We start from the raw sequence: 22803 nt of genomic DNA, 5'->3' as shown, positions 1-22803 counted from the left end.
TATGCATATATCCTTTTTGTATCTGAGATTATAAATACTGACTATAGAATCAAAGAATATCAGGGTTGGAAGGGACCTCAGGAGGTCATCTAGTCCAATCCCCTGCTCAAAGCAGGATCTAATCCCCAACTAAATCATCCCAGCCAGGGCTTTGTCAAGCCTGACCTTAAAACCTTCTAAGGATGGAGATTCCACCACCTCCCTGGGTAACCCATTCCAGTGCTTCACCCCCTCCTAGTGAAAAAGTTTTTCCTAATATCCAACCTAAACCTCCCTCACTGCAACTTGAGACCATTACTCCTTGTTCTATCATCTGCTACCACTGAGAACAGTCTAGATCCATCCTTTTGGAACCCCCTTTCAGGTAACTGAAAGCAGCTATCAAATCCCCCCTCATTCTTCTCTTCTGCAGACTAAATAACCCCAGTTCCCTCAGCCTCGCCTTATAAGTCATGTGTTCACACCCTTCCTGCAGTGTGGGGCCCAAAACTGGACACAGTACTCCAGATGAGGCCTCAGCAATGCCGAATAGAGGGGAATGATCCCATCCCTCGATCTGCTGGCAATGCTCCTACTTATACAGCCCAAAATGCCGTTAGCCTTCTTGGCAACAAGGGCACACTGTTGACTCATATCCAGCTTCTCATCCACCGTAACATCTAGGTCCTTTTCTGCAGAACTGCTGCCTAGCTGTTTGGTCCCTAGTCTGTAGCGGTGCATGGGATTCTTCTCTCCTAAGTGCAGGACTCTGCACTTGTCCTTGTTGAACCTCATCAGATTTCTTTTGGCCCAAGCCTCCAATTTGTCTAGGGCCTTCTGTATCCTATCCCTACCCTCCAGCGTATCTACCACTCCTCCCAGTTTAGTGTCATCTGCAAACTTGCTGAGGGTGCAATCCATGCCATCCTCCAGATCATTAATGAAGATATTGAACAAAACCTGTACAAAACTATGTATCTGTACTTCAATTGTAGTTACACCTCAGTAATGCCCACTAGACAAGATGCTTTCAGTCTAGATAGCTTTTTGGGAAGGGCCTATTCAGGGCAATGAGCCATTAGGGAAAACAATAAGCCTTCCTGAGAATGCTTCAGATAGCCTGTAAGTAATGGCTGATATGACTCTACAAGGACATAAGACCAGGAAAACATGATTCTGGACTCCACCTTGGGATGGCAGCATTTTTCCACAAACTGGTTTGGGAATCAAGTTTTGAAACAAAGGGCTCCCAGCATATGCTAAAGCTATATAAGACAGGGAGTGACATCATCTGTGGTTCTTCACTCTCCACACAAGAAGACACTTGGAAACACTGAGGAACAAAGATTGAACTGGGGGAAGTGCTGGACTCAGGCTAAAGGGATTTATAGTTTGTGTATGAGAGACCTGGGGCTTCCGAGCTGCAATGCAAGTGCAGCTTGTCCCATAAGAATCTGCAGCCTGCTTGTCCCATCAGGCCGGGTGAGAATTTGCTAATTCATATTCTATCTTTCTGGTATCTTAGACTTAGTTTGCGTTTTGTTTATTTACTAGGTAATCTGCTTTGCTCTGTTTGCTATCACATATGATCACTTAAAATGACTGCGGACTACGTGGCTCTGGGAAGAAGGATAAAGGAGTTTGAGGCGCAAGTGGTGTTCTCATCCATCCTCCCTGTGGAAGGAAAAGGCCTGGGTAGGGACCGTCGAATCGTGGAAGTCAACGAATGGCTACGCAGGTGGTGTCAGAGAGAAGGCTTTGGCTTCTTTGACCATGGGATGGTGTTCCATGAAGGAGGAGTGCTGGGCAGAGACGGGCTCCACCTTACGAAGAGAGGGAAGAGCATCTTTGCGAGCAGGCTGGCTAACCTAGTGAGGAGGGCTTTAAACTAGGTTCACCGGGGGAAGGAGACCAAAGCCCTGAGGTAAGTGGGAAAGCGGGATACCGGGAGGAAGCACAGGCAGGAATGTCTGTGAGGGGAGGGCTCCTGCCTCATACTGAGAATGAGGGGCGATCAGCAGGTTATCTCAAGTGCTTATATACAAATGCACAAAGCCTTGGAAACAAGCAGGGAGAACTGGAGGTCCTGGTGATGTCAAGGAATTATGACTTGATTGGAATACAGAGACTTGGTGGGATAACTCACATGACTGGAGTATTGTCATGGATGGTTATAAACTGTTCAGGAAGGACAGGCAGGGCAGAAAAGGTGGGGGAGTAGCACTGTATGTAAGGGAGCAGTATGACTGCTCAGAGCTCCGGTACGAAACTGCAGAAAAACCTGAGTGTCTCTGGATTAAGTTTAGAAGTGGGAGCAACAAGAGTGATGTAGTGGTGGGAGTCTGCTATAGACCACCGGACCAGGGGGATGAGGTAGATGAGGCTTTCTTCCGGCAGCTCGCAGAAGCTACTAGATCGCATGCCCTGGTTCTCATGGGTGACTTTAATTTTCCTGATATCTGCTGGGAGAGCAATACAGCGGTGCATAGACAATCCAGGAAGTTTTTGGAAAGCGTAGGGGACAATTTCCTGGCGCAAGTGCTAGAGGAGCCAACTAGGGGGGGAGCTTTTCTTGACCTGCTGCTCACAAACCGGGAAGAATTAGTGGGGGAAGCAAAAGTGGATGGGAATCTGGGAGGCAGTGACCATGAGTTGGTTGAGTTCAGGATCCTGACACAGGGAAGAAAGGTAAGCAGCAGGATACGGACCCTGGACTTCAGGAAAGCAGACTTCGACTCCCTCAGGGAACAGATGGGTAGGATCCCCTGGGGGACTAACATGAAGGGGAAAGGAGTCCAGGAGAGCTGGCTGTATTTCAAGGAATCCCTGTTGAGGTTACAGGGACAAACCATCCCGATGTGTCGAAAGAATAGTAAATATGGCAGGCGACCAGCTTGGCTTAATGGTGAAATCCTAGTGGATCTTAAACATAAAAAAGAAGCTTACAAGAAGTGGAAGGTTGGACATATGACCAGGGAAGAGTATAAAAATATTGCTCGGGCATGTAGAAATGAAATCAGGAGGGCCAAATCGCACCTGGAGCTGCAGCTAGCGAGAGATGTCAAGAGTAACAAGAAGGGTTTCTTCAGGTATGTTGGCAACAAGAAGAAAGCCAAGGAAAGAGTGGGCCCCTTAATGAAAGAGGGAGGCAACCTAGTGACAGAGGATGTGGTAAAAGCTAATGTACTCAATGCTTTTTTTGCCTCTGTCTTCACGAACAAGGTCAGCTCCCAGACTGCTGCGCTGGGCATCACAACATGGGGAACAGATGGCCAGCCCTCTGTGGAGAAAGAGGTGGTTAGGGACTATTTAGAAAAGCTGGACGTGCACAAGTCCATGGGGCCGGACGAGTTGCATCCGAGAGTGCTGAAGGAATTGGCGGCTGTGATTGCAGAGCCTTGGCCATTATCTTTGAAAACTCGTGGCGAACGGGGGAAGTCCCGGATGACTGGAAAAAGGCTAATGTAATGCCAATCTTTAAAAAAGAGAAGAAGGAGGATCCTGGGAACTACAGGCCAGTCAGCCTCACCTCAGTCCCCGGAAAAATCATGGAGCAGGTCCTCAAAGAATCAATCCTGAAGCACTTACATGAGAAGAAAGTGATCAGGAACAGTCAGCATGGATTCACCAAGGGAAGGTCATGCCTGACTAATCTAATCGCCTTCTATGAAGAGATTACTGGTTCTGTGGATGAAGGGAAAGCAGTGGATGTATTGTTTCTTGACTTTAGCAAAGCTTTTGACACGGTCTCCCACAGTATTCTTGTCAGCAAGTTAAAGAAGTATGGGCTGGATGAATGCACTCTAAGGTGGGTAGAAAGTTGGCTAGATTGTCGGGCTCAACGGGTAGTGATCAATGGCTCCATGTCTAGTTGGCAGCCGGTGTCAAGTGGAGTGCCCCAGGGGTCGGTCCTGGGGCCGGTTTTGTTCAATATCTTCATAAATGATCTGGAGGATGGTGTGGTTTGCACTCTCAGCAAATTTGCGGATGATACTAAACTGGAAGGAGTGGTAGATACGCTGGAGGGCAGGGATAGGATACAGAGGGACCTAGACAAATTGGAGGATTGGGCCGAAAGAAATCTGATGAGGTTCAATAAGGATAAGTGCAGGATCCTGCACTTAGGACGGAAGAACCCAATGCACAGCTACAGAGTAGGGACCGAATGGCTAGGCAGCAGTTCTGCGGAAAAGGACCTAGGGGTGACAGTGGACGAGAAGCTGGATATGAGTCAGCAGTGTGCCCTTGTTGCCAAGAAGGCCAATGGCATTTTGGGATGTATAAGTAGGGGCATAGCGAGCAGATCGAGGGACGTGATCGTCCCCCTCTATTCGACATTGGTGAGGCCTCATCTGGAGTACTGTGTCCAGTTTTGGGCCCCACACTACAAGAAGGATGTGGATAAATTGGAGAGAGTCCAGCGAAGGGCAACAAAAATTATTAGGGGTCTGGAACACATGACTTATGAGGAGAGGCTGAGGGAACTGGGATTGTTTAGTCTGCAGAAGAGAAGAATGAGGGGGGATTTGATAGCTGCTTTCAACTACCTGAGAGGTGGTTCCAGAGAGGATGGTTCTAGACTATTCTCAGTGGTAGAAGAGGACAGGACAAGGAGTAATGGTCTCAAGTTGCAGTGGGGGAGGTTTAGGTTGGATATTAGGAAAAACTTTTTCACTAGGAGGGTGGTGAAACACTGGAATGCGTTACCTAGGGAGGTGGTAGAATCTCCTTCCTTAGAAGTTTTTAAGGTCAGGCTTGACAAAGCCATGGCTGGGATGATTTAATTGGGGATTGGTCCTGCTTTGAGCAGGGGGTTGGACTAGATGACCTCCTGAGGTCCCTTCCAACCCTGATATTCTATGATTCTATGAAAATCTATCTTTTGTAGTTAAAAACTTATTTTATGTTTTAATCCAAAGCAGTAAGCTTTGACTGGAGTGCTTGGGGAAAATCTCTGCTTACCACAAGTGTGCACTGTTCTCTTCACATTGAGGCAGAGGCAGACCAGATATTAAACCCATACACTGACCAGATTTGACCAGGGCAGGATGGTATTGCTCTGGGGTCCTAGGCTGGGAAGCTGGTGGTTAGAGAGCCTGCGTGTAACTGCAGCTGGGTGTGTCCCTATGTGTGTGAATGCTGATGAAAGTGCAGGCTGGAGGGCTTTGCAGCTTGTGACCACAGCACAGTGTGAGAGAGAGCCCAGGCTGGTGGGTCAAGGGGCTTAGTGGTACCTCAGTTCCAGGTGGCACCCCGGGGGGAACCTGTCACAAACTGAACACTGAATTCAGTGGCTGTCCTTGTCCCAGCTGAGCAAAATGAAGCAGCAATCTGAGAGCAGAGAGAGTGACAAGACAAGAGGGTATTTAATAAAGAAGGTGTTGTTGGTAACATAGCTGAGGAAACGTGTCTGTTTATAAGTTTTAAGTTGACAGCATCACTTTAAATAAGGAAATACATTTGTCGAGAGGAGAAAACTACCTGGGAAGCCCTGTACATTTAGGCAGTGCAGCAGCTAAACTAGTCTGGATTCAAGTGCTATTAAAATTCACCATGGAATGGTTTCTAAAATCGCTCACTTATAAAAAAAGAAATTCTTTTAACAAATTGCAACTTGTGATTGTTCTAGCTACCAGTGTCTGGTGAACATTTGTACAATAGAAAAGTGGTGCTTTAAATAGTGACTTTGAAAAGCTACTAACATGTTCTTTATACAACATGCAACAACATAATACCTCATCAACTGAGGCCAAAGAGGGTTGCAGAGACTCCTCCTCAGGCTCCAACAAATCTTCAGCAAGTTGCCCACATGGGAGTGTCCCCCTGCCCCACAGTCCCTTTGCACTGGGCTCTTCCCCAAATGACTGCATGGCCAGTGTGCTGCCCTTCCAGTAACACAAATATTAAATACACGCGGGCTGTAAATATTTTAACAATCTTTGTCAGCAACAATATTTTCTTTTGCAAAACAGCTGACAGGTAATTCCTAAAAACGTAGATGCATCCCTAAAACAGTAGACATCAGATTCTTTGGTGGAAGCCAAACGGTGACAAGATGGCCGTTTGTCACCGGGGACCCCAGTGAACAATATTGCACCATGATTCAGAGGAGAAAGGCAGGTGGTTTCCTACTGCAGCCAGTGCTGCAGCAAAGCATCCATCTCTGATGAACTGGGAAGAACGAGCTCCTCTAGCCTTGTGGATTCACAGCTGTTCTCTGGATGACCTTGCTCTGAGCAGAGCAACTGGTGGGGCAGCAGTAAACTCAGAAAATGGAGGGAGAGAGGCGCGAAGGGGAGAGGGATGGCAGGGAGGAGGGCTGGCATAGGGAGCATAGACTGCACAAGCAGATGGTCACACAAACTCCAGCCACAATTAAGGGCCTGTTCTGACCCATTGCATTTCTTGGGGAACACACAGGAGGGGCTATTTATTGCAATTGAATTTCTGTGGCTCTCCCCCACCCTCAGGGTTCCCTGCAAGTTCAGGGTTCAGGAGAGGTTCATCCTCAGGTTTCTTATACTGCAGAGAAAAGTGCAAGGGATTCCCCCCAGAGCTTCTGTTTGTTTACTTCCTGGTTCAACATACTCCTTGTCCCCTGCTGGAGACATATTTATACCACACCAGTTACTTATACCACATTAGTAGGAAATTGACAGCTCTGTCAGTGCATCAGGTTCTTTCAGTAGTTCTATGAGCAACCTGAGCAGCTGGAGTCAGGTATCAGGACATCTGTGGTGTGGGCTTCTTTGAGGTCAAATTATAAAATGTAACTGTGCAGCATGGAACACGCCTTGGCTTTCACTCACTAAAAGTGACCATATGAGATGTGCTCACATGAGTTCTGGCACATCTCTGACATGGCACAACTCTCTGCCCTTGACTGGACAGCAGCTGTCTGTGCTATGGGGACTTTGCTTCAAAACCATTTTTGATCAATGACTAATTGGAATGGAGACTGGAAGCAGAGCGAGGTGGACCTGGCTGTACAGTGCAGTGTGTTTTGTCACTGTGGTGGGCAGACAGCATGGCACTAGCTACCCACAATACTTCTGACCAAACTGGGCCTTTCTCCATGGCTAAGATGTGCCGTGCAGTATTTCTTAAAGGAGATGAGGCAGCTTTCGGTAGCAATGCCTTGGACCCTGTTCTGGATGCTTTCGTGCTTCCTCCCAGGTGAGGTCTCTTTTCCACACAATATGTCACGAGCTACTCCAGTTCTCATGTGAATGGCTGCTAAAACTGAAAAAGTATAAAAAAATGTTTTAGAGAAGTCTAATTTTTAAAAGGCATCAATAGCCACATAGGTGTGAAACATAAAGGCTCAGCGTCATTGTGCTGACAATTCTTAGTCACTGAAAAAGGACAGGAATTATGTATTGGGAAAAATCCAGTTTCCCCTGACTGGTTCGCACATTAGCCCTTTGGGCCAGGACTCAGTTCCTGTTGGTTCTGTTGTTTAATGAAAGGACTTGTGGTTGGCTGCTTTTGCTGTACATTCCCATCTGTAGTGCCCCCACCTTTCACCACTGCTGTAAGTGAAGGTCCATGGTGGTGTTTAAGCTGAGATCAGTAACATCTAGGAAATCTATATTGAAGAGGCTGGGCCCGGTGGTGGTGAAAGAGCCAAAGCCAGTGGCTGAGCTAGGTGGGGTAAGATCCAGCCATTCCATCGTTTCCCAGGGCGATTCAGTGAAACTCATTTGTAAACCGGAGCCTTCACCAGAGGAGGGTGACAGCTGGGTCTCCATGGGCGAGAGAGGAATCTCCTGAGATGTCAGAAGTTCATCTGCAACTTTGCTGGAAAACCCATCCATCAGCCCTTCAAAGTGAGACTCCTCACCGCCCATTTTCAGGAGGGGGATCTCGCTGACCTTTCCCAGGGGACTCTGGGAATTTAATAAGACTTCAAGGTGAGTGTCATTGCTGCCTGTGCAGTGGTCAAATGAGAGTTGGGCTGAGGAAACATGTTCAAACGGAGCAGAGGCCTTTGGAAGTGAAGTGCTGGTGTTCCCTGAAGACACCGTTATCTGAGGTACTTTTTGGAGGCAGGAACGATCTTCTTTGGCAATGGCTGGCATTTCTGTTTGCAAAAGGAAATGGAGAGATTAGACCCACACCATGTAACAGCCTGAGCCATCTGCACTGGCCACATGCTTTGACTACCTGCTTTCCCTCAGAGCCTACCCCACCGTTTTGTTCCTCTCAGGGTTCCCCCAACCTTATCAGTGCAAAAACGGACATCTTCCAACAAGACCTCCTTCCTCCCTGCACCATTTACCCCCCACACACACTTCACATCCATCCACCAGCTCCCTTTTCTCCAGCTTATCAAACACAAACTGCCCGTCTTCAGTTGCAAGGCTCTTCCTGGCTTAGCCCTGTACTATTTATCCTCTTATCTGCAGTCATGCTGCCGCCAAGGATGCCAGCCTACACTGCCCATGAGTTTGATTTTCCAATACATGCCGCTGTGCATGGGAGGAGTTCCCCAGAGACATCTGAAAACCCATCACACTGTCCTCCTTCAACTGCCTCCTTGCAACAACCCTCTGCTAAGAGACCCAGTTAGCTCTCGGCCGTGCGGGGACAGAGAGTGCACTGGGACTGTTGCTACTGACATGGATCAGCATGGTCTCACTGGTGAAAGGAGAGCCAGCCCAGGGTATGTGGGGAAAGTGCGGCACTGAGTGGATGGCCCAACTGACTCTCAGGCTCGGGGTGACTCAGGATCAGAATGTTGCTCTGACCCTTTGTAAATAGGACACCTGGGTCCTTGGCTTTCTTGTCAAATCACCCCAGAATGGCCTGGTTTGTCCATGTCATACAGGGCTCTGCTAGTACCAGCCCTCAACTGCTCAGCTTCCAAAGTCACCACAAGGCCTACTCATGGAACGCTATAATCAGCAATGCCCGAGAACACGGAGCCAACCCATCTAAGGAGCGAGTGACAGGAGATGCTTTTAAAGTTTGATTACCTAGTATGGAAGCCAACTGACAGGTAAGCATCAATGATGCTTTCTCAATAGGCACTGGCATATGGACAGGGTACAGACAATGGCCCTGTAGGCCATCATCAGAGCAGATAATGCATCTTCGTAGCTCGTATGTGTGGGCAAGGGGCATAATTAGTGTTCCCCAAAGGGATGGGCCTAGGCAATGCTTGGCCTAGACATGGCCGTGGTAAATGAGTGTGGGGAATGGGCACTGTGTGACTCAAAAGCCATTAGTGGTTCACTGCTCTGTGTCAGCAATACCTGCCAGGCCCGACAGAGTCATTGTAACCAGCACATGGCTGGTATAGTATTTATCTCTAAAGACTGTCATATGAGGTATCAAATGAAAGCTTATATTCTACTGGTCAGCATAAGCATCATGAGATGTCTGTACAGGTGTTCTTCAAGAAGTTGTATGTATGTGCTAAAAATAGGTTTACACTAGGTAACTGGGCAGGGCTGATAACAGAGGTTATCAACACAGACAAAGGAATGTTGCTTTACCTGGCTGCATAGGTCTCAGATGTAAAGCAAGCCTAAGTCAATGGGTAATTACATTTGCATCGGAGGCAAAAGGGACGAACATGTTAATAGGCTAAGAAAGCTGCATGACTTCAGCTCCCGGGAGAGGAAACAGCAGAGGAGAAGACCTTTATCCGGGGGCACACTTCCAAAGGATACAGTGCCAAGGCTTACTGGACTGTAAGAAGGGTGTCCCCCTTTGTTGAGCAAATAGGACAGCACTTTTTGTATCCATGAAAGCTGGATCCTGGCCCTGGTGGCTGGTGATGCTGAGAGGTTGCTTTAGGTAAGCTGCTTATCTGAGACCAAGATTTTAACCTGTTAAAGTTATGTTTGTCTCTTAGAAGTGTGTTACACTCTGTTTTATTTGTAACCATTTCTGGGTTCATTACCCTTCTTTATATCATTGAAATCTCGATCTTTCTTAATAAACCTCTCTGTTAGATCATATGAAGACCTCTGGGCTGTAATACTAAGCAAAGCGTGAATTCTTAGTTGGAGATAGCAAGATAATTTCTGTGAGTCGCCAATGGCAGCGGCTGGGTGCTCCAGGGGAATGGTTTCTGAGGGGGCTCAGGAACTGCAGTGCACAAGTGTTACCTGTAAGGCAAAGTAAGGGCTGACAGAGCCCCGAGAACTTTGTTTGGCATGGGTAGCAACTTAGCACCAGCAAATCTGTCTCTAGCTGGAGCAGAGGGGTCACACAGTGACTAACAGCTCTGGGTCCCCCTGAGAAAGCATCACAGGATCATTGTTCTCTGTGGGGAATGGGCACAGACAGAGCTCTCTAGGGAACGGGCGCGGGCGGTGCTCTCTCGCTAGGGAACGGTCACAGGCAGTGCTCTCTCGCTAGGGAACGGTCACAGGCAGTGCTCTCTCTCTAGGGAACGGGCGTGGGCGGTGCTCTCTCTCTAGGGAACGGGCGCGGGCGGTGCTCTCTCTCTAGGGAACGGGCGCGGGCGGTGCTCTCTCTCTAGGGAACGGGCGCGGGCGGTGCTCTCTCTCTAGGGAACGGGCGCGGGCGGTGCTCTCTCTCTAGGGAACGGGCGCGGGCGGTGCTCTCTCTCTAGGGAACGGGCGCGGGCGGTGCTCTCTCTCTAGGGAACGGATGCGGGCGGTGCTCTCTCTCGAGGGAACGGGCGCGGGCGGTGCTCTCTCTCGAGGGAACGGGCGCGGGCGGTGCTCTCTCTCGAGGGAACGGGCGCGGGCGGTGTTCTCTCTCGAGGGAACGGGCGCGGGCGGTGCTCTCTCTCTCTAGGGAACGGATGTGGGCGGTGCTCTCTCTCTAGGGAACAGGCGTGGGTGGTGCTCTCTCTCAAGGGAACGGGCACAGGCGTCGCGCTCTCTCTCTAGGGAATGGACAAGGGCGGTGATCTCTCTGTAGGGAACGGGCGCAGGCAGTGCTCTCTCTCTAGGGAACGGGTGCGGGCGGTGCTCTCTCTCTAGGGAACGGTCACGGGCGGTGCTCTCTCTCTAGGGAACGGGCACGGGCGGTGCTCTCTCTCTAGGGAACGGGCACAGGCGGTGCTCTCTCTCTAGGGAACGGGCACAGGCGGTGCTCTCTCTCTAGGGAACGGATGCGGGCGGTGCTCTCTCTCTAGGGAACGGGTGCGGGCGGTGCTCTCTCTCTAGGGAACGGGTGCGGGCGGTGCTCTCTCTCTGGGGAACGGTCACAGGCGGTGCTCTCTCTCTGGGGAACGGTCACAGGCGGTGCTCTCTCTCTAGGGAACGGTCACAGGCGGTGCTCTCTCTCTAGGGAACGGATGCGGGTGGTGCTCTCTCTCTCTCTAGGGAACGGATGCGGGCGGTGCTCTCTCTCTCTCTAGGGAACGGATGTGGGCGGTGCTCTCTCTCTCTAGGGAACAGGCGTGGGTGGTGCTCTCTAGGGAATGGGTGTGGGTGGTGCTCTCTCTCTAGGGAATGGACAAGGGCAGTGATCTCTCTGTAGGGAACGGGTGCGGGCGGTGCTCTCTCTCTAGGAATGGATGCGGGCGGTGCTCTCTCTTTAGGGAACGGGCGTGGGTCGTGCTCTCTAGAGAACGGGCGTGGGCGGTGCTCTCTCTCTCTAGGGAACGGGCGCAGGCGGTGCTCTCTCTCTAGAGAATGGGCGCGGGCGGTGCTCTCTCTCTAGGGAATGGGCGCGGGCGGTGCTCTCTCTCTAGGGAATGGGCGTGGGCGGTGCTCTCTCTCTAGGGAATGGGCGTGGGCGGTGCTCTTTCTCTAGGGAACGGGCGTGGGCGGTGCTCTCTCTCTAGAGAATGGGTATGGCTGATAACCACAGGACAAGCTCTCCACAGGAAAGTGGTTACAGTAATGTACATGAGGATTTGTTAAAAGCAAAGCTCCCCAGCAGTGGTGGACATGTGCAGGGTGCCTCCAAAGCACTGCTCCACTTGTGTAATGGAAAACAAAGCTTTAAAACCAGCCTCAGCCATTCCTTCCTCAGGGAAAGCCAATGCAAGATGTCAGCCTCAAAGAGGCTGCTCCAATGGGGCTCTCACGGTGACCACGGCGCTGAGCATGCTTTTCCAGCAAGGGTACTGTGCGTAAGGTATCAAATCTCTGCCTACCTCCACTCTCAATCAGCACATCCAGGAGCTCGTCCATTTGCTGACTTCGAGTCATCTGCTGCAGCAAAACACCACAAGAGGAGAGCAGGGGGTTAGAAGCGGTTTCTCAGGCCAGGGGCCAGAGCACAAGATGCAGCTTTGCTAGTCCTAGAGTGCTGGAAAGGTGAGATCCCATGCTATGCTGAAGAGTATGCTGAAACCCCAACGTGTGACCGGGATTGGCATCCAGAGACGGGGAAGACAAAGGGAATCCCTGGGACCAAGAGGACTCTCCATGCAGTGTGGATGTGCTTGGCTCCCGATTTCCTAATTTGCTGTGGCTAGTGAGCAATGAGCTGGTCTCTGTCCCCTCCCTGCAGGTAGAACTGAGCTCATAGGCTCCATAGTCGCTGCACAGCCATCTATTACAACCATTTAAATCAGCCTCTGCTTTGCAGCTGGGCTTCAGGAGCCTGAGGACCAAGTTGGGTGCACACAGTCTCCTTGGGACTCTTGTGCCCAGCACACTCAGTGCTTGCCCCAGAAGATGCCTGCTCCCCCATGCCCTCATCCCCCTGCTGTCCAGCTGAGCCTTGCTGATGAAATGCACTTTCCTTGTTGTTTCCTTTGATTTAAATACAAAATGACTCCTTGTCCCCCAGCCATTATATGCCAATACTTAGTGCTATCCAATGGCCCACGTAGGATGAGTTTGGTGGTCTCAGTCTAGTTACCAATGGAACTACTATCCATCATCACAGCTGGCACTAAGTGGCACCCTGATTGCAGTCTCATGAGATGCCAGGGATGAAACGGACTACGGAGACTGAGCTACCCCCTCCACCTCAGGCACAAGGCTGAGGCACTCTTGCAGGGGGCAGAGCAGGCCAAACTTGTACTTGCTCTGGGTCTAACTACAGGAGCCAAGATTTTCCAAAGTGACTAGTGATTTGCTGTGCCCAAGTTGGGACACTTCAAAGGGGCCAAGTTTCCAAACAGTGTTGAGCGCCCCCACCCGCTTGGAGCTCACATCCATTTGAGGTGTCTCAACTTGGGCACCAAAAACTGGAGCTCTCCGTATCACTAGCCCCTTCTGCTCTGCTTGACCAGGGCATCAGTCTGCAGAGCTGTCAGCCTAGCACCTTCACCAGCACAGTATTCAAGTCAAATCAAGTCTGATGCTTTTCTGTCACACTGAGACAATTGTTTAGCAGCTAACGCCTGGATGCACAACAGGGGTTAGGCAGCTAAGGCCCAGTTTCTGGAGCACTGTAATGCACAAAACTCCAGCTGCTCCCATAGGTGCCTAGGGTTACTCAGCGCCTAATAGTTTGCAGTAAATGTTCCCTAGTGCCTGTGTTCCTGCCGCTGGGCATGTGAACCTGGCCCCCTGTGGGCATCCCACCTACGCCCCGGAGCAAATTCACAAACTGGGGGAAGAGCAGTGCTTGGCCGCCTAAGTCACATGCGGGACCCTGTCTGACAGGCACACTCAGAGGCTACCCACCTCTACCGGCCGGGGCCTCAGGTGAGCTCACACAAAAGAATACCCCCTTCAGGTAGCAGTAGGACTTGAACCGGGGTGGGGAAAGCTTTCCACATCCCTGGTAAGACCCCTAACCGCTAGGCTGACAGTTCTGGGTTATCATTGTTCTCCTTCCCTCTGGGATTCTTGCTGACAGCACAGGCACTGAGTGCCAAGAGAGCATTTGCACCTACCTCTGACCATGTACCCCTGTCACTGGCCTCTCCCGTTGGCTAGCTCATGCCTAGTGTGCTGGCTTTTGTGGATTGCAGTCTAAGGTGCCTCACTCTTCCCATTCAATGGACAGGGAGCCTGGGCACCCAACTCAGGCTTTGTGGATCACAGTGATCTTCTAGGCACCTAATGCCTTTTGTGCACTTAGGCCTAAAATGTCAGTTCAAGCTATTTCTCGTACACATCCAATGTGCCTGCTTCACTCACAGACCAGGCGATGTGCTGTAATCGCCACAGCTGCTACTTCCATAAAACTCAATCAAAATAAAACAAGATCAAAATGGTAAAACCTATTCCTGTAGAAAATAAAAACCATGCAGTTACCTGCTTCACTGCATCCGCATAGGATGGAGGCTGCTTTACCTCCGAGAGGGCTGGGCTTGACTTACAAAAACTTGGGGATGGAATAGAAAACTTTTGACCTGCCTGCGTAGTCATCTGCGTGGGGGAAATATAGGGAAATGTAATCAATCCACAGGCAAAAGGTTATGCTCCTCTCTGCCTTTCTTGCTACCTTTATTTGGGGCCCAAGCCGTCTCTCACCCCAGTGTAAACCAGAAGTAACTCCACTGGAGTCAATGGTATTACACCAGGGCCAAACCAGACTAAGTGAGGGAAGAATCAAGCCTAGGGACAGGACAGATGGATTCAGGAGACTAGTTATGAGTTCCCCTAGCTATGAGGAAATCATTCAGGTCTGTCTGTATGCACAGTTCCTGTGCATTTTAACATGAGGTGACCCTGAGCAGTTTGTCTTTCAGCACCTCTGTTCAGCTCAGCTCTGAACATTCCTACACCAGAACAAGAGGAAGAGCAAAACCAGGCAAAATAATATGCTGGTGAAAAATATTGGCCAAACATAGACAGCAAGGTCCCAAAGATACCGCGTTACTGGTGCATGAACCCACCTCTTCTGGCCTTATCTCCCTTCTTACAGCAGCCCTAGCTGATCCTGACCATCCTTATGCTAGTCATCCTTATGCTAATCAGTGCAATGCTTGTTTGTTGACACCCAACCCGAATTCCACTGTATGACTCAATTGTCTGAATCACTGGACAATGCTCCAGCTAGGAAATGCAGTAACCCCAGCACTCATCTCTACTGCCCCTTGTCAAAGGGTCTCTAGAGGCACAGTGGGTCAATTCTCTGGACCTTCTCTGAAGATCTGGTTTACATGGGTTAGGGCATCCTTGCAAAACTGTCATACTAGATCCCCCTCAGCCTGAAATCTCCTGCCCTTCACTTCTGATGTTCGTGGAAAAACTGCTTCTGTTTTAAATGTCCCAATTACTCGCCCTAAGTAAGTGGTGAGAAGAATACTGTGAGGCCGGATTAAGCCACAAGGGAATGAGTTGCACAGGTTTTATCCTGCAGTTTTTCTAATCCCACCCATTTCACCACTTCAGAAAACAGACACAGAGCATTTACAGAACCAGTGGTGTCTTCTTCTTAGAAGGGGCTCACACACTGGCCTAGCAGGAATCTTGCAACTCAAAGATGAGTTTCTTGGTAGAGGTTCTGAGGGAAACTTGCTAGAACACCTGCTCATTTTGTTCTGGGTTCTTGCCAATGAATGTGACTGAGTAGCATTCTGCATGCAGCCTGTTATGCAGCAGGCCAGACAACATCAGAACGGTCCCTTCCGGCCTTAAAGTCTATGAATCTGTGAAAAGATTAGCTACCAACCTCCTCCCTGCAGATAACAAATTCCTTTCCCTTTCCTTCTACTTTGCTCCAAGACTGCTCTGTCCCTGCTGGCTGGCTCTGTCTCCTCTGTTCCCATGGTGTTATCATGGCAAGGTGCAGCATGACTGTGGCAGGCAGTGTTATTTCTGGGAGTGTTGATTAGTGTGGGAGTGATGCACACATATCCCAGCAGCAGCAGCTGGAGCTCCTTCTTCACCAGGATTCTCAGTGACCCATCAACACCCCAAATGGGAACCAAGAGGAATGGCTCAGATCCATCTCACAGAGAGCACAGGTCATTAATGCTGCTCTGTCATACACGCCCTCCTCAGGTGAGGACCCCCGGCACTAGTGTGACTTCCCAGTTGGAGATCTGAGAGGCAGCCCCAGCTGGGAAGGACTCACGCCAAGCACAGTTAGGCTCAGAACCTTCCCAATGGCCTCGCTCACATCAGGGCAGAGGAGGGGGTTGCTGTGGGACAGGGAGCTGAGAAGACAGAAGAGCTGCCCTGGTTATATTGTTTATAGGTGGGCCTGGGTTATGGTGTCTGATTTTTAGCCACGTGAGGAGAATGTGGCCAGAGACTGGAACTGCAGAGGTAGGGTGAGGTGCCCCCCATGGCACCCGATATGCAGCCCCAGCCTCTCTCCACCTACCCTGCCAAATGGTGTCAATCAGAAATTTTGGGCTTGCAAATGTTCCACGCCCCCAAACGCTGACACCTGCACATGCAATTCAGGAGAGTCAGACACTCCTAATTCACACACACAGCTGGGCATGCAGAGTTGACCTGAGTGCAAACACAAGAGACTCTGAAATAAAGGCGATGATTAGAGGCCACTTTGGAAATTAAAATGATGACATTGTGCCCCTGCTTCCTGTGCCATGACCCTCATGCTCCCCAGGGTACGACCTGGCTCCCTGTGCCATGAGCCTCCTGCTCCCCAGGGTACGACCCAGCCCCCTGTGCCATTCCCCCTGCTACTCCCCAGGGTACGACCCGGCCCCCTGTGCCATTCCCCCTGCTGCTCCCTAGAGTATGACCCAGCCCCCTGTGCCATTCCCTCTGCTGCTCCCCAGGGCACAACCGGCTCCCTGTGCCATTCCCGCTGCTGCTCCCCAGGGTATGACCCAGCCCCCTGTGCCATTCCCCCCTGCTGCTCCCCAGGGTACGACCTGGCCCCCTGTGCCATTCCTGCTGCTGCTCCCCAGGGTAAAACCCGGCCCCCTGTGCCTTGATCCTGCTGTTCCCCATGGTACAACCCGGCCCCCCCGTGCCATTCCCTCTGCTGCTCCCCAGGGCACAACCGGCTCCCTGTGCCATTCCCCCTGCTGCTCCCCAGGGTATGACCCAGCCCCCTGTGCCATTCCCCCCTGCTGCTCCCCAGGGTACGACCTGGCCCCCTGTGCCATTCCCGCTGCTGCTCCCCAGGGTAAAACCCGGCCCCCTGTGCCATGATCCTGCTGTTCCCCATGGTACAACCCGGCCCCCTGTGCCATTCCCCCTGCTGCTCCCCAGGGTATAACCTGGCCCCCTGTGCCATGACCCTGCTGCTCCCCAGGGTACGACCAAGCCCCCTGTGCCATTCCCCCCTGCTGCTCCCCAGGGTAAAACCCGGCCCCCTGTGCCATGATCCTGCTGTTCCCCATGGTACAACCCGGCCCCCTGTGCCATTCCCCCCGCTGCTCCCTGTGGTACAATCCTGTGCAATGGAGCTACAAGGACGAGGACTACAACGCCCCATGGCACATACCCTCCCCCAGGCCAGGCAAGGGGACAGAGCTGTTTGTGAAACCGGCTGTGCCTGCTGGACATCACAGCTGGGTGCAGGTCTGTGTGTGCCTTATCTGGAGCGACAGAAGCTGGCCAGGGAGCCAGTGCAGAGTGGCCCTATGAGAGTCACGAACGAAGCCTGGCTTGGTAACCCTCAAATGCTTATTTGCTGGAATAGAGACTGGATGGAGAGGGCACCCCAGGCACGAGGCTTTAAAAGCCCCATTCACGTACTGCTATTGCTCAGTTTGAACTGTAACAGTTTAAGCCTCTGTACCTGGGTATTTGCACCTTCGCCCCTTCCCTGCCATCCTAGTAAAACCCTTTCCCTTAGCCACATGCCTGAGTGGGTATGGGACCCTCCAAGGCTGGGCTACAAGGCCGAGCTGCTGAAGGCTACTGGCACCCTAGGAGTTTTGGGTTCAGAGGAACCCAATAATTACACCTGCTCCCTGGCTGCAACTCTGTTGCTCTCCACAGTACAACCCTGCTCCCTGTGACACCCCACAATATTGCCCTGATCCTGCTGCCTGTGTCACCTCCTATATTACCCCACTCCCATGGCCTGTGTCACCCCTCCAGTATCCAGCTCCCACTGCTTGTGCCACCACCTAAATTACTGCCCCCTCCTGTGCCCTGTGTCACCCCACTACAGTCTCCTGCTCCCTTTGCAACCTGCATAGTTTCTCCCTCCCACTGCCCGTCACTCACAGTGCCCTGCTCCCAGAGTCATCCTCCAGTCTTCCCTCCCTGTCACCCCAGAACGCCCCCTCCCCCTGCCGGTGTCACCTCTGGGGCACCCTCTCCTCCCTGCCTGTCACCCCCAGAGTACCCCCTCCCTGGCTAAGTCACCCCCACAGCGCACCCTCACCCTGCTTGTGCCACCGCCACAGGGCCCCCTCTCCCTGGCTGTGTCACCCCCACAACTTCCCCCTCCCCTGCCTGTCACCCTCAAAGGGGCCTCATGGGTGGAGTGTAATGGAGGCTGGGGGAGGCTAAGCCTCCGCTAATGCTTCCTGCCACGGCCCTGGGGCCAGGACGCAGCAGGGCTCAGAGCTCCTCTGGCTGTCCAGGACTTGGGGTGGCTCAGGCAGAGCATTCACGGCAGTTTGGGCAGATGGGCAGGGACTTGCGGTGGCTCAGGTGGGCAGGTCAGCACTCGGGGAAGGGCAGGCCAACCATCTGGGGCTCCTCCGGCCACAGTGGGTGTCTTGGGGCTCCTCTGGCTGTGGTGGGCAAGAGTGAGGGGCCTTGGGAGGATGGGGCAGGACAGGGGGCTAGCCTCCCTGAACGGGGGGGTTCACGGAGAGCCCCCTCCCCCCTGCCTGTCACCCCCACAGGGTCCCCTTCCCTGGGTTTGTCACCCCCCACAGCTTCCTCCTCCCCACCTGTCACCCCCACAGGCCCCCTACCCTGCCAGCGTTACCCCCACAATGGCCCTCCCACCAGCGTCACTCCTCAGCACCCCCTGCCCTGTGTCACCCCCACAGTGCATCCCTTCCCATCGCCCCCAGAGTGGCCCTCCCCCACCTGTCACACACACAGTGCCCCCCTTCCCCGTGTCACTCCCACAGCACCCCCAGCTCTTGCAATGTTTTTGCTGTTACAGGATTGGCTGGTACGGGAGCCATCTGTGGTGAGCCCACCTTCTGGGGGTGAGCAACCAATCAGATCTGCTGCAGGCAGAGCTCCCCCTCCCTCTCCCCTCAACAGCCAGAGCCATTCTCACAGGAAGGGAGGGCGAGATAAAGAACCCAGCTGCTCCGGGTGGCCCCGCCCCCTCCTGCCTCTCTCCCTGTGAGCAACAGAGAAGGGAGGGTTCCTCTTCCCCTCCCTCCGCTTTGCAGCTCCCGCCTGGGTCAGGGCAGAGGGGGATGAGGGGCACCTGGAGCTCCCTAGCCTGGAACAGGGAGAGGGGACCCTGTGCAGCCCCCAAGCCTGGAAGGGGCAAGACCCAAAGGAGGAGCAGAGAGGGGCTGAAGTCTGGGTTGGGGCTGTCGCGGGGACAGCATTCATTGCTGGGCAGGGACGGGCAGTGTAGGGTGAGAGCTCCTGCAGCAGGGCCCAACTGGGGGCACTGGCAGCACTGATTGCCCCCCCCCCCCCGGGAATAGCAGGGGAGCACCAACACACGACAAACCAAATACACAGCATCAACACTGTGAACGGCTCAGGGATTGGGGCTGACTCATGGTTTCTGATCCCTGGAGGTCAGCAGTGGTGTGCAGTCTCCCCTGACAGAGCCGGCGCTGGGTATAAGTAGACTAAGCAATTGCTTAGGGCCCCAAGCAGCTCAAGGGCCTCCCTATTTGCTTTTTTAGTATGTGTTATGCGGGTGGCCTCCCAAAATATTCCCGCTTAGGGCCCCCTGGATTTGGGTAAGCAACCCCCGAAACAACTGTACTACCTGCGCCCCCGGATTCCCAGAGCTGCCCTCCTCTTCCTGTGCTGTACTGCTCCTGCCCATGTTGCTCCTGTCATTTTGTTCCTAACTGTCCCTCGATTGTGAGCAGCTCTGTGAACACATCCAGTGTCACAGGGTCTTGGCAAACTCACTGGAGCTGGTCACTGCATGTGCTCAGGATTTGGCCCTTCCAGCTACTCTGACCTCAGCCTGTGTGGTGGAGGCAGCTTGCATGGAGCACTGGCTGTGTCTGGGCACACCCTATGCAGCACACCCACGCTCTTGGGTGATGAGCTCTCCCTGGCACTCCTGCTGCTCTCTTCCTGGGTGCCAAGGAAGTCAGTAGGCCAGGTGGCCCAGGCTGGAGAGGAGCACACGGGACTCCTGACCTGTGGCACTGCTTTGTGTAGAGTCACAAAGATGCAGCCTACAGCTTGGTGAGGGGAGACGGAGCAGACGCTACTCCACTCACTACTGCCCTACTTTGAGCATGCTAGCCCTGTTTGCTCCTGGGATAGAACCCTTGGCTCTGCCTGGAGAACTCCCATTTGCGCATGCGCTTTAAGCCTGGGCTCCCATGCTGCAAGCCAAAGACTGTTCTGTGAGTGCCCGAGCTGTATGGGAAAACCCAGTCTGTTTTGTGCGGCCCTGTTGTGCTCACATGGGCCAGTTTACGATTCTGCCAGAGACGAAGCTGCCGAGTGATACATTTTAAGGGCAGCTGCACGTCCTGCTTCCAGGCAGGACAGGGAGCAAGGATGTGGAAGTGCTGCAGGACAGGCTGTTCCTCTGGTGTTCCAGGGTTGTCAGAGTCAGCGCACATTGGAGAGCTCATGGAATGGCCTGTGCCCAACCTCATTCCCAGGCCAGAGAGATTTGGATAAACAACCCCCAAAGCAACCTTTAATACCAGTGCAATCTCCATTGAGATAGGACAGAATGGCATTAGCCTTGTGCATTCCCCACTTACCGCTGCTGGGCGAAGTCGATTGCTGGCCTGTGGGGAAACACTGCGCCCTTCTCCCTGAGAGCCAGGGGACACAGAGAGAAGGTAATGGCTGTTAGGGGATGGTGGCAGACTGATATGCTGTGGGCTCTTTGCAGTCCCAAGTGGAGAATGCTGTGGAGAGCACTGTGGGCTTAGAAACGTGGAGGAGGTGATGGTGCTCTTGCCTGCTGACTCCATGCAAAGACTGTTTACAATGTGAGGCAGTTGCGGTGTCCCACAGTTACTTAGTTTATCCAAGCTGTTCGCTTGGGCTTTCAAGGCAGTTTGTTTTGATGAGAATGGACAGCTGGATACTGTGTTTTCTTGCTTGATAGGAACACCGAAGAAATGCTGGGTGGGTGGCTGCTTCTCCTCCAGGTCATTGTTCCTTTTTCGCTTCTGGAGTTGCATCCGCAGCTCTTCCACCTGTCTCTGCTCTTGTTGCAGCTTCCACGTCAGTTCATTGATGACCTTCTGTTTTTCCACCAGCATCTTGTCTTTCTCTGTGTTGATCCCTTCCAGTTCCAACTGGATGCTCCCTCCATTCATGCTGCCCATTAGGCTTTCTTCAGCACTGCCATGCACAGGGGATGGTTGGAGACCAAACTGTGGAGAAGTTATTGGTCCATCGTTGAATGTGTCTGGTAAGGAGCCACTGACGGAAAGGTCAGAGGATGCTGGGGAGATGGGTGGGGAGGAGCTGGTGCTGCCAAACTGATAGAAGCTGCTGGATAGCATGCTGGCCGAGGGCTGTGACTGGTAGCTTGACAGCGTGTTTGTTGGGGTGACTGGAAAGGTGACCGTTGTTATTTCATTGAAGTTTGGCACCACACTGCCACTGCAGTCCTGGAAGGGCCGCAGACGCTCCATCAGTGCCGTTTTCGTACCGGATACAGGGAGGCCTCTTATTCGGAGCTGCTGCCTCAGTTCTGACACCTAGAAGCAGAGCCAACCATTTAGTGACAGTCACTTCCAGCACCTCCCCTCACTGTCATACTCCTTACACACTTGTGGGGAAATACCCTGCTGTGGATATTTCCAGCAGTGAGAGTTCTCCTGGCCTCCTGCCTGATGGGACCGAGCCCCACCCCTCACTGTTACTCACAGTCACTAGAAGCACCATATACAGCCTAACAGCCTCATTGTGTCCCAGCAGAGGAAATACATTCCTCCTTTCAGCAGCCAGAGCTGCTATAAATGGAGAGCTGGAGCTGTGAATGGGTAATGTGGATAGCAGTGCTCCTAGGGAGGTAATTCTCATGGAACGCAGGCTGACACAGTGGGGCTTGGTGTCCCTGCTAGCAGCTGGCCCTCCTATAGAGGTTTGTGAGTCTGCTACTGGTCATGAGCTAACAGGCCAGCTAGCTAACAGAAGCTCATGCTTTTAGATCCATATGGCTCAGGTTCAGGCTTCCCAGATGACTCAGCCAGGGCTTCATTACACACATGCTCCACTTGCTAATCCTTATTCATGTCTCTGAATAATACGGATTATTTTACACATCCTGATTCCACAAGAGACTGGTCTGGGACTTTAATCATGTTTGAGTTTAAGTAGCAAAACCTGAAAGAATTGTGTGTGTAAATGACCCACATCAATTAAAATATTTATGCCTGTATCTGTAATTTTCACTCCATGCATCTGAAGAAGTGGGTTTTTTACCCACGAAAGCTTATGCCCAAATAAATCTGTTAGTCTTTAAGGTGCCACCGGACTCCTTGTTGTTTTTATCAATCTAGCGTGAGTCTTTATTCCCTACCTTTTCCCCTCTGGGGCTGGTCTATATAAGAGTTAGTGACTCAGTAACAGCTTCTAGCTACAGGACTAGTCCTTAAGTTCAGGCAGTAAAAGCTCATGCTTTTCAAATCATAAGTTCCTGGATTTGTTCCCCACAGACAGCTCCTCAAGGAGTTACCACTTTGGGTTCTCCTGCAAACATTTGGCACAGCTCTGACCACCTGCCTCAATCTGATGGCAATTCGGAGATTCCTGCACAGCAGCAATAGCATGGTCTCTAGTACCACTGCATCATTTGTCTCAGGACAAAGCCAAGCACTTTGTGAAACATAAAGGCACTTAGCTTTTCTCCATGCCTTGTATATTTTGCTGCATTCGCTTGCTCTATAACATGCAAGTTCAGGTT

General features: G+C 52.0%; 1 protein-coding gene across 4 annotated transcripts in view; it reads right to left on the bottom strand.

Moving 5' to 3' along the window:
- Positions 1 to 5559: 5559 nt before the first annotated feature.
- MYOCD (myocardin) overlaps positions 5560 to 22803 on the bottom strand; it is a 230232-nt gene continuing 212988 nt past the window's right edge. For 3 of the 4 annotated variants that reach the window (XM_084647508.1, XM_084647509.1, XM_084647510.1), the window contains exons 10-13: positions 20642 to 21595; positions 14130 to 14243; positions 12068 to 12125; positions 5560 to 8062 (exon numbers count right to left, since the gene is read on the bottom strand). In XM_084647508.1, the coding sequence (XP_084503634.1) occupies positions 7503 to 8062; positions 12068 to 12125; positions 14130 to 14243; positions 20642 to 21595 (1686 nt within the window). In that variant the 3' untranslated portion in view covers positions 5560 to 7502. The remainder of the gene's footprint in view (positions 8063 to 12067; positions 12126 to 14129; positions 14244 to 20641; positions 21596 to 22803) is intronic. The other variant, XM_084647511.1, reaches the window with a different exon arrangement.

The sequence above is a fragment of the Lepidochelys olivacea genome, assembly GCF_965140295.1.
Source record: "Lepidochelys olivacea isolate rLepOli2 genome assembly, chromosome: 14".
NCBI lineage: Eukaryota > Metazoa > Chordata > Testudines > Cheloniidae > Lepidochelys > Lepidochelys olivacea.
Note: the sequence above shows the minus strand (reverse complement) of the source record. Positions and strands in the feature narration are given on the sequence as shown.